General features: G+C 40.7%; 1 protein-coding gene across 1 annotated transcript; it reads right to left on the reverse strand.

The window, feature by feature from the left end:
• Positions 1 to 3861: 3861 nt before the first annotated feature.
• Positions 3862 to 11126, reverse strand: LOC137912629 (tyrosyl-DNA phosphodiesterase 1-like). Its single transcript, XM_068756766.1, has 15 exons — positions 10532 to 11126; positions 10103 to 10146; positions 9879 to 9934; positions 9172 to 9268; positions 8982 to 9016; positions 8115 to 8207; positions 7872 to 8042; positions 7667 to 7745; positions 7216 to 7392; positions 6697 to 6745; positions 6387 to 6453; positions 6153 to 6260; positions 5691 to 5793; positions 5405 to 5510; positions 3862 to 4014 (listed from the first exon to the last, which is right to left on the reverse strand). The coding sequence occupies exons 1-15, from the start codon at positions 11124 to 11126 to the stop codon at positions 3941 to 3943; spliced, it is 1854 nt and encodes a 617-aa protein (XP_068612867.1). The 3' UTR covers positions 3862 to 3940.
• Between the last annotated feature and the right edge of the window lie 828 nt (positions 11127 to 11954).

Consider the following 11954-nt stretch of genomic DNA (forward strand, 5'->3'; position numbering starts at 1 on the left):
CGAGATGCGTCCATAACGTTTCGAGTTATCTTGCTAACGGACGGACGGGAAAACAAATGCCTGCAAAAATAAACTCGTTATTGGAGTGATGATCCAATGTTGTCCTGATAAAACAGTAATTTGCCAGCTGGCGGTTTTACATCCTGTTGTCAATATTATTCTGATCAACAGAACAGCTGCCAAAAGTGGGCTGGAAGTGTAAAAACAAAATCACAGTGCAGTGGATGTTGCTTAATGATCATCATGAGCATCACATCCACGCCTGCATTGCTTCTGTGAACCTCTTGCTCATATGAGAACACAATTTAAATGTCACTTGGGAAAGACGAACCCCAACAATGAGTAAAGGAACTATTTGACACATCGCAGGCGGGCAATTAAAGAATGCAAATAGACTAAAACGTTGCACAAAAAATACATTACCAGCCATAAATGGTGTCAAAAATAATGTCAATTCACATTTCCTACTTGTGATTGAGCTCATTACAGTTCTCTCCCTACTGAGCTTCAAAGAAAAACACAAATGAGACAATTACAGAACAAAATGGAGGCACCGCCACATCTCTCTGCTTCCTGCAGATTTACAATCCACACAGTCACACAGACGCACAGTAAGTCATCAGAGCTCAGCAGCTGCTCTCCAGATACGAGGTGCATTCCTCCACGGCGAGTAAGGCTTTTATTATAGAGGACATCTTCAGCTCCAACACGTGACACATAATGTAAACCAAGCACAGCGACGAACGTCACGTTTCCACAACATGAACATGCTCAATGAGTGAAAAAGCCATTTCACTGCTCAATTAGCATTTTGATATGCTACAAATGTGTCATAATAACAGTGGCGAGACCAAACAGAGAATGAAAGCAGGAGGAGAGGAAAAATAAATAAACAGAGGAATTAGTTAATGCATCTGTGGCAATGCTTTTCTCTCTGACACCAAGTGAATCAGAGCAGAGAATCAGTCAGAAGACTTCTATAGAGGAGGAGGTGAGTGTGTATGTGTGTGTGTGTGTGTGTGTGTGTGTGTGTGGGTGTGTGCGTGCATCTTAGGAAAACTGCCAAAGACATTTGCATCTCGAGCAGCTAAGATCCATCGTTTCTCTCACAGCTGCAGAAGATGAGTCACACGCTTTAAAGCAAATCAATAATAATACGTCTGATGTGTGTGTGTCGCTAACTAATAATTTATCGGTAATATTTCAGCACGGTAGGACCTGGTGATGCACAACGTAGATTATTCTGTATCCGTTCACAGAGATCCTGCATGAGTCATCTCTTTGAACTTTTTGCTTGTTTGTTTTTGTTTTATCGTCACAGAAAGAACTAATTACAGTCAGAAAGACTATAAAATTGTATTTATTTATTTTTGCCGGAATTGAAAAGAAGGTTTTCTGGTTTGTCCATATAAAGCAGGTTTTATGATTGTTCTCAACACGCAAGGGTTTGGTCAACCCTCTGAACCGTTTTCGGCCCAAAGCCTGAGCCACCGCGCCTTTATTCGACTAATTACAAATGACCGCTAACCCAATACTATAAAAATAAAAAATGCCCGATGGAGGAGAAAGCGCCATCTGCAACTCGGCAGTGAATCTCACATTCCATCATATACTCAAGAGGTTAAGTGCTTCAAACTCCCATAATCCTCTCTGTGTTCTCGAGAAAGATACTGCGTAAGCTCTGTAGCTAAACTTGACCCGACCTCTGACCTCCCCGTGCAGCAGAGACCTAGAAAAGAACCTAAAGAGAAGAAGAATTAAGATCAGTCGCTCCTTACTAACTTTCAGTGATGATCTTGATTCGACAGATACTAAACAGGATGAGACGAGATGAAATGAAAACAGCAACAGTCATTCGGTGTGTGTCCTGCAGCAGTAATCCTCCTCCTCATGGACCTGCACAACTTCCACATATCATCCTGAAGCATATACAGGCGACTGGGTGCGCTCTGGTACAAGCCAACGGTTCATCACGGGGCGCCAGCCTTTGAAGAGCAAGTTCAAAGTTGGGTTCTTTGGGATGTGGCGTACTACTGTCATAAATCAGTCACGTCCAAATGTTGAGAATCATGACAAGAAATAAAATAAATGTTAAAACAGAAGAACAAGGGGAAAGATAAGGGATCCCGGACAAACCTAATGAAAATAGCTGCTTCCATTTGCTTCTAACCTGGTGAAGTCAGTGTCCTGCTTGGAAACCACATGCGTGGGCTGGTTGGAAGTCAGAGGACAACTTCAAAACAGAAATGCAACACACACACACGCACACACACACACACACACACACACACACAGAGAGAGAAGGCGCGGTGCGTCCGGAGACAAAGGTGTCCTTCTGTCAAACGTCAATAGATCACAGATGCAGAGCTTTGACTCGTAAACACCGAGAATAAATAATGGATTTTCATTGTTGCTGCTCAAATCAAGCCGATGGGGAACGTCTAACATTCGGGACACATCCCCCCCAAAACAAGCGATCGTGTCTATTACAACGTTAATAGCGCGTTTTATTACGGGTTCGCCTGAAAGCAGGAAAAAGTTGTCATTGCGTTCTATCAAGTGTTTCTCGGTGAACCCGGATCGTGTGATGTGGAGGCTGACATGTTGATATCGGAACATTAGTATCAGTTCAGGTGAATCTTCAACGCCTCGGATTCTTTAAGGAGTTCTCCGTAGGGAGAAGCAAACGTAACGTACGGGGCTGGCAGGAATCAGCTTACCTGAATATTCCAGACGACGAGCCTCCGCAGATGGTTCTTTTACCATACAGCTAATGCCTCGGGCCACCGCGACGCACACACACTGACAGTTTTCCCAAAATGTCTCCCCTGTAATTGGGTTTCAGCCCTCCGTCAGACACATTCGCCTTTTGTCCGGTAGACAGACGCCATGTTGACACGACGACGCAAAGCACGATGGGAGACGCAGTTCATCAAACGAGCTGCCGTCCCAGATGTGGTACCCAGTGGGATGACTTCCATTCACATTTGTGTTGTTGTTGTTGTTGTTTTCCGTTTGTTTGTTTTCTGTTTTTTTTTGCAAGATATCTCAAAAACCTGTCATTGCATGCTGATCAAATTCAGTGCGGGGATATCTTTTAGGCTATAGATTTTTTTTATTTTTTTTTTACAAATGAGTTGGATTCAAGACAAATACAGATTGTGGACAACCTTTTCATCGTGAGATCGGATTTTTTTTTTTTAAGTTTGTCAGTATAATAAAAATAATTATACACCAATCAGAATAAAAACACCCGTTCATGGACAATTATCACGGAGAGTAGTTGGTATACAGCACAACGACAGCACACTGCAGTCTGTGGGCCTGCGGTGGCGGCCAAGTCACTGCCAATCTGTTCCAGTTTACAGCTCCTTTCTTTTTCCACAACCAGCTAGAGGTTCATTCTGCCTCATTTCATGTAGGTTCAGTTCTATGTTGATTTAAACAGACAACCTCAGCAGCTTCAGGGACATCAACATCCATTCTCTGATTACCTTATCTACAAATTTGCACCCTGATTTAGTTTAGTTTAGATGCCTGCCTCCTCTTCCAGTACGTCCTTGGAGCCCCTGAGGCTCGATGGGGCCGTGTATTTCAGCTGATGACGCTGTAGTTGCCCTGATCAGATGCAGAGGCCCACTAAGGAGAGGCTTGGGGGAATTCCCAAACCATCTTAGCAGGTGCTTCAAGGCTTTCCTATCAGTGCCTTCAAAATATATGGAGACAGATGACATCAACAATGATAATCGTTATTGAATTTATTGGTAGAAAACAAGCGAGTCTACCGTACGGTATAAAAAATAAAGAAATGTTAATGACAATTAAGACTAAACATAGTAGTGACAGTTACAAACAGCCGTTTTTGAGGAATAGTGAGGACTTGTGTGTGTATGTGTGTGTGTCTGTGTAGGTGTAGGTGTGTGTGTGTGTGTGTTTGTGTTCATGAGGGAACCCAGACGTTGCCGTGTGTGTCTGGAGCCTGGCTGTATGGGATGTTCCATATCCAAGGCTGATCTGAGAACAGAGAAAGGGATGAATACATTTTATTTACCGTATTTATTATTTAATTATATTACATTCTTCATGCAATGCTTAACTGGTGTCTCATAGACCCTTGACATAAATAATAACCATTAAAATAATAACCATTAAAAATGAGCTGAACTGCTGAAGACTTCAGGATTCAAAAGCTTGAGAAATTGTCTACATAAGAAATTCTATAAATGCTTATAATAAAGAATTGTATGATGAATATTACAGGATATAAATTAAATATGTCCAAATGATGTTTGATGCATTTCACAAATGAGCTCAGCAGATGTCTAGTGATCAAAAGATTTTCAGTCTGCAACTGCTGCTTCTGTGGTTGCTAAACTCTACAGTGAAATCTATAGTGAATTACCTCAGAACAATTACTCATCAATTTAACTTCCTTGAGAGAATTATTTAATCTGTGCAGTGATTCACACTGAACAAAGCCCAGGTGGCCAGAGCAGATAAGTCAGTTTTAAAACATCGATTGATGATGGGAGTTTAGCGGATCGATTTTGCTGATGTGTGGCACTGCAAAAAGATAGCAGCAGAAAGAATGTCTGATATCATCCGATCGAGTCAGCATGACCTTCCCAGTATTTTAAATCCATTCATAGGGCCATTGCTTCATTTACAGAAAATACAATACAATACAGTACAAAAGAATATACCGGTATAGGATAGCAAATAACCTCTATACTGTAGGTGGCTGTGAGCTAACTGACAGGAAAAACAGTTCAAATATGCAAAATAAATTTAACTAAGCAATTTAAAGAAATCTATTACAAGATGCATGCCTTCAGAGCACGAACAAAGCATGTGTGAATCTTCATTCAATTATGTCAGGCCCTTTAAATGCCCAGACGAGGGTAATCTTGTATGCCCCTTTGGGTGGCTTATCAAAATATGTTCCACAATATAAAGTATTACGAAACTGATTAGCTTTAAGTTTCACCAAGGTTTAGGGCCTGTTGCTGTCGCTTTTGCTGACAAGCCATGTGTAAAGATCCTGTACGGTTTTAGTTTTTTTTTAAGTGTAGCAATGGAATATTATATTCATAATTTGAATTACTATTTTTTATTTTATATTGGCATTCATTGTGGAAATATGATACAGTAATCCTGTTTTTATGTGCCATTATCAAAGCACTTCTATAACACCTCGGCAGCACCAGAGGCTGATCGCCTTCATCCAAATATTGAGTGCATGAAGAACATACTTTCCCAAACTCTGATATGTCGAGAAATTCGTATTTCACCCACAGCTACTCACATTCTTCCATTCAGATATTGTCAAATGCTAAATAAGAGATGAACAGTAAATCTGATTAATCCATCATGTAATAGATTTAATAGACACAGACTTTGGTACCTTCGGGAGAATAGGATGTGGGAGGGAGGTCAAAGGGCACGAGGAAACCGGATGAGGACGAGGAGGCAGGAAATGGATCTTTGTTAACAGGGAAAGTCTTCATGTTCTGGAAAGAGACAAATATCACAACAAATATTAATAGAATAACATACAATAATATAATGAGGTCTATCAAGTTTTAATATTGTACGATTATTCAGTATAAATTGTAATTTTTTTGGAGGAGGAAAACATTTAGAGTCGTGTATTAGGATGTATTTCGTGCATTATCCCTGCGTGTTCTTACAAAAGCAGAGGGAATGAAGAGAACTCCCAGCTCGTACGATCGGACCATCAGCTGAGTGTTGTTCTTCTCCAGCGCTCCCCACGCTGCTTTGGACAAATTGGCACTGAAATACACAATGAAAGTTTTAATGCTAAAAAAAAATCAAACAGCTCAGCACATACCGGTAATCAAAAATGTAACTATCGTTTCAATTAATTCACATTGGTATCTGTCAATATTGATCAGGATAATGGTCATAACCATCTGCAACATTTGGTAATAAACATGCTGATGAAACACACACAAAGCACCAAGTATTATGGCTGCAATGAAAGAACAAACGAGTAAACAAAGAAATTTGATTTTCATCTATGATGAAGAATTTAGTGGAACTTACAAAGAATTGATGTGAGAGATGACAAAATGAATATATGGTGGATAATACACACACCACACCACACACACTCTCACACACACACACACCTTGTGACGAGGAACCAGGCAAGTTGGGTGAAATCCGGTGATGCCCTCATGTACGTCTTGATGTGTGGCATGGCGTGACTCCTTCCTGTTGAATTCGCCGTCCAACGGCTACACAAAGATACACGTGCAAACGAGAGTATTTTAATTCGTCAGTAGAATTAAACTGTGAGCAATGTTTACAATATGAAATGCATGACAACACAGATGGATTCTGGTTAATGGATGTTAAGTTACTGGAAGTATGAGTGGAGCCACAGTTGTTTCTGAGCTGTCTGGATGCTATAAGGAAGAGACCCCCCCGCTGGAAGACAAAAGAGATGTGGGTCACAATCAAATACAAGCAGACACCGTTTACAAGCTACACCCGTCGAGCAAACACTGATGCTGGGAGCAGATAATTTAATCAGCCAATATGGCAGCAAAAACATGGCTCTGCTGCTCCAGCAATCCCATTGTGACAAACGTCCATCTACCGGCGAGGTTGATTTTAATGGTGTGAACACGACACTTAAATTCACTGTGAAACAAAATACGCATTACTCACCAGGATAGCCTTCTAAACTTGTCCTCACATCCTCGACTGATGGATAGACCTGCAAGTGAACGCATTAGAAATTTGTTTTAGGATTTCAGATTTAAAATCTTGAAAAGCATCTCAGAGGTAACAAGAGTTAACGCAAACCACTCAAATAGAGAAGAGTTGTCAGGTCAGTCAAGTCTCATAGAGCTATACATTCATGAGCTGGGTATAACAGTCCAGAGGATTGAACCCAGTGATGATGTGTTTCATTTAGAATGTATTTAACATTCAAAATGAAACACAAGTTATTGTGCAAGTTATTTCAACATTTTATTTATTCTTGAATATTATTTACTATATGAAACTGGTTTATTGTCAGTGACATAAAGCACTTTTCTGCAATTCACCAGACACTCAAGAGATCGCTGAATCAGTGCAAGGAAGGGGTTAAATCTTCTCTCAAACATTGTCTTTCTGACAGCATTTGAATGCTGCCGCAAATCAAACAACAGATCACACTGGGAATGTGTCGGAGGAGCACACCAAGTACAGAGGGGGGTCTGAGCGAAGAGCGGATTTCCCCAGTGTGGTCATGGTGCGTTGAAATTCCCCTGCCAACCATTTGGTCTTGTCCAGTCCCATTGAGCCGATGCTGGAGAACTGTCCAATCACAGGCCACCTCTCCTCATTGGGCATAAGATCCGTGTGATCATACAACAGCTAATGAGAGAATAAAGGAGTTAGAGATTACCGGTACACTGACATTCACCGCATAAAAGTAAACAAGGAATTTTATATGAAGACTAGGTGATAACAGAAAACCTATAATAAGTTGTTTTTTTCCACACTACGCTGAAATGAAACCATGACAAAGAAACCTACATTTAACACAGAAAAAGTGGAATTATTGGAAACCTATTTCCTGTCTTGTTCAAATATTAACTTGTTGGAGAAGCTATGGAGAGGAGGACAGAAGAGACAAACAGAAACCTACCTTCCTCAGCCTCAGATGGCCCCAGTGCTCCATTTCTGGACCGACATATCTTCCAGGGCTTGAGCCCACCAAATAAACCCTGATGAAATATAACAAGAGCAGGAAAACCACATCGTTCTTGTTATTTTCTAACATGGACCTCCAATCACAGAAGACTTCAAACAGTGAAGTCTTTGTAACATCTGAACATGTGTGTAACGTGTACCTGGTCTCAGACAGGTCATGGTCTTTGATTCTCTGGATCCACTCCTCCAGCTCTGGTGCACGGTATGATGCCAGGTATTTCAGCAGGTCCCTCTTAAAGAAGGTGGGGGACTCGCCTGCAGTCGCACTGCTGCCCTCTGGTAACCGTGGAAACAAAGGGCTCATCCACATCCTGGTTTGGAAATAATAAATGTAGGGTATTTTCCATAATCAAACCTTATACTGTGCAAAACTCCAGACTCACCCTTGTGTTTTCTGGTACCAGTCAGCTCTGATAAGGTTGGAGGTAAGAATGACGACTCTGAAGCCTTCCTCATACCATAGCAACATCATCTTCCTGCATAAAAGGCACAAAACAATTTATTCTATCCTCCGACACCTGTAAGTTACCTCGTGGTTAAAATTTTAGACTAGAGCAGTGATTCAGTTGTTTTCTGTTAAGCTCTCCTCGGAAGAAGAGAACATTTTGCTCATCCCACCTTCTGCCACGACTATAAATTGTATAATGTGTCTATAAAATTGTTACAAGTGACCCTCTATCCTTATTACCATTAAATAAAACAAAAAAAAAATGGAAAAGAAAGATATACATCAACATATAACAAAGAATAACCTTTTAATTTTTGTCTAAACCAGAAAAGACTCAAAGTGCATAAATTTGCCTTAAATTCAAGAAAATGTAATCTTTATTTAAACTATAAACCTTTTTCCATCCAACTAATTGATCCATTTGATACTGAAAATAAATAAAATTATAATACATAAGAGTAAATTGATCAGCAGCTTTACCTCAGGAGCAAAACATAAAACATTTGAATCAACAAACCAAAAATGAATAAAACAAATTGTGCTGATGTGATTGCTCGGTGCAACAAACCCTACACCATAAAGGAGAAGCTAACGCTTCCTGCAAGCTAACGACAGTATGTAGACGTGAAAGCACCACTGCCACCTACTGGAGCGGACGGTAGTTTCATCTTGCATGTTTCCTGGGGTCACACGCACCCACCCTGGTATTTCACCGTGAGAATCACTGGACCTCCACTTGTATGTTTCAGCTAGAGGTAATATCAGGAAAATGAAAATACCTGGCAGAGAAGGAAATGCTTACGTGTGGTGTGTTCCAAAAGCAATATCCAGCTTGGCCTATCCGGGAAATTGACACCATTAGACCAATTAAAGGGGAAATCCAGAGTCCTTAAAGACGAATCTTCAACTGTCGCCGTATGAATTAATTCAATAGATCATGGTTCACATCAGTCAAATGGTACTTCAGTAGAGTGGTGGCGGGGAGTTTGTACCTGGCAGAGTCGAACATGTGGGAAAGGCTGAGCCTGCTGCAGGAGTCGGGCCTTGGCCTCCCTCTTATCACCATGGACGATCAGAACCGGAAGATCCCTGTAAACACAACTCAGAATAAACGTCTGAAGACAGATATTGCTCTTCCCTACTCACATTTATTATTTACCATTGTGTTACTACCCCCACTGTGTGGCCCTATTTTGTGTGAGTTGCTTTTGTAAATTGCAGGAGGTGATCTCCAGCTCGTGAGCGGTCCCAGCCGGAGGGACCGTGGACTACGCGCCAACGTGCTCCAGCATTGTCAGCCTGTGATTGGCGTCATCCTTCCTGCCCTCATCCACCGATCACAGGAAGTCGTCTGCAGCTGAAGCTATTTAAGTCCCAAGGGTGTGTCAGTCACGGCTGGTGACATTTAGGCCTACAGCTTGCCGTAGCGCTCCTAAATGTTTACCAGATGCGTTTGTACATTTTATCTTCTGTCAAATGTGAATTAGAGGAAAATAAATCATGGATAGATGGATAATTTTTCACAACACTTTACAGCATTATATTACAAAAAGAAAATATCTCAATAGAATTGCACAAGCCATAACACACTTGAGGTTGCTAGCATCTATATAAGGCAGAAATGAGTAGATTGACACTAATAAGAAAAATGGAGTGATCATAATAATATGATGCTAGCAGCAAAAAAAGAGGCACGTACCTGAATTCTGATGGGTACTGCTTTACCATCCATTCAATATCAAAGCAGTAGTTAAACTATGGAGAAAGAGAGCATAACCGAAAACAAGATTTTCAGTTATCCAATATTTCCCAAATATTTGACTAAAGATTCAACCTCATAGTGGCAATGATTAAAATCAGAAGGGTTATTTCAGTTTACTCTCTATTGAAAAACAAAAAGCAGTTATTTCGGTCTGTATTCACCTGAACCGATTCTTTCAGGGTCCCAAACAGGGGAGAGAGAATATCTGAATGGAAGAAAACAGTTAGGATTGTTAGATAAATTAATAGACTGATGGCAAGAGGAGGTTGCTGTACATCACCCTTTCAAACAGGTGGCATCAAAAGCAAAGTGATTCAATGTTGGGGGTAAGAAAAACACACTGTGCTTGTGGAGACTAAAACTAAGACCCTCATGGCTTCAAACAACTACCCTAAAGCAGAGTCACATTCTAACTGTTACAAAAAAAGAAAAACGCCTCTATTCAGAGACGGCAACAAAGTTCTAGTCCATAAACCTCTTCCAGGAGCTTCTCAGTCTAAACAGCCATTTACTACTGGCCAATGTTCTATTCTGAATTTTCCTGCTTATTATACTGTGAAAAAGGTCGTGAGTGATCACACTAAACTCACCTCTGATGTGCAGAGCCCCGCTGTTGTTCTTCCTGTCCAGTCCGGTGACTTTGGTGAGGTAAAACCTGTAGGCATCATTTAGACAGGGAACACTGGATTCAAAGAAGTCCTCCGGCTCGTCCATGTAATAGAGACGGCCATGAGGACTTGGAGGTCGCCCTTTCTCAACCTTCACTTTCTTTGCTGTGGGGTTCGGAGGCGCCCTCTTTGGTACGTTAGTAAGACTCTTTCCATTTGCACTCCCGTCAACATCATCATCACTATCTGAGAGAGCCCAGCCTGAGCCATCTGGCACATCTTTCTTCCGCTTTCCCGCCAATGATGGATTAGTTTCATACTTGACTGGATTTAACTGGTTCATTGTTGCTAACTGTCTAGCCTCAGAACCAATAAGAAGTGAGGATGCAGGAGCAGCAGCAGCAGCTGGTTTCACTCCCACAGTGGCCGGCACGGTTTCCAGTATACTTGGGGAAGGCCGGTGGGAGCTGAGATTGGAAGCAGGCTTAAAGGTTGCTGTCCCAGAAGGAGGAAGAACATCGTCGTCATCATCACTGCTAGAGACGTTCCACTTGCCATGTTGACTGTCTTGAGACATGCCTGACCAGACAAACAGAAAGATTTAATATCAGCTGGGGAAAAGCTGCTGGCCAGTCTTTCTGGGTGTTACCAGTCTGACCTGAGAGAGAGAGCTGCAGCACAGAAACAGACAAACACAAATGTATATATCTTACAATTTATCTAGATTTAGATTTTACCTGTGTTGACAACTTACCATCTTTATTTATATGTGTCGCAACATCAACTAATAACCATGAAAAGTGGGTTTGCATAAACCAGTTCAACTAATTCTGAAGTAATTTAAAACCTTTATTATTTGCAACAGAAAGAGATTCTTGGTAAGATGTGGATACTTCGATGAAAAACACAAGTGGCAATACTGAAAAAAAAATGTATCCACTGAAACTTAAAATGGGCTACACACTACAATCATTTAAAAACACGTAATTTATTTTTACCTTTATCTGACAAAACATTTTCTCTTTTTTAAAGCTGTTTGTACATCAATATGTATGGAAGACTTTCATTTTCAACATATAATGCTTGATCACGCTTGATTGATTTCACAGGATGGCATCTGGAGGTTGCATCAGTCCATGAGGAGAATTTCTACTGTCATGCTCATGAAAACACAGATTGATTGTGTTAAATGTGCTGTACTAAAGTTGTGTCACCAAGAAATTAATGGTGCGTATGTAGTTTTTTTCCTGTCCATTTGTAGTTATTACTGATTAATTAAAAATTAATTAATGATAGACACACTGTGTTATTGTGACTTTCATAAGCCGAAATAAATAAATAAAATCCAAGCAAATTTATGTTCATGAAATTTGAATACACTGGAAATTGAAACTTCATTGTAATA

This window comes from Brachionichthys hirsutus, unplaced genomic scaffold (genome assembly GCF_040956055.1).
Source record: "Brachionichthys hirsutus isolate HB-005 unplaced genomic scaffold, CSIRO-AGI_Bhir_v1 contig_202, whole genome shotgun sequence".
Lineage (NCBI taxonomy): Eukaryota > Metazoa > Chordata > Actinopteri > Lophiiformes > Brachionichthyidae > Brachionichthys > Brachionichthys hirsutus.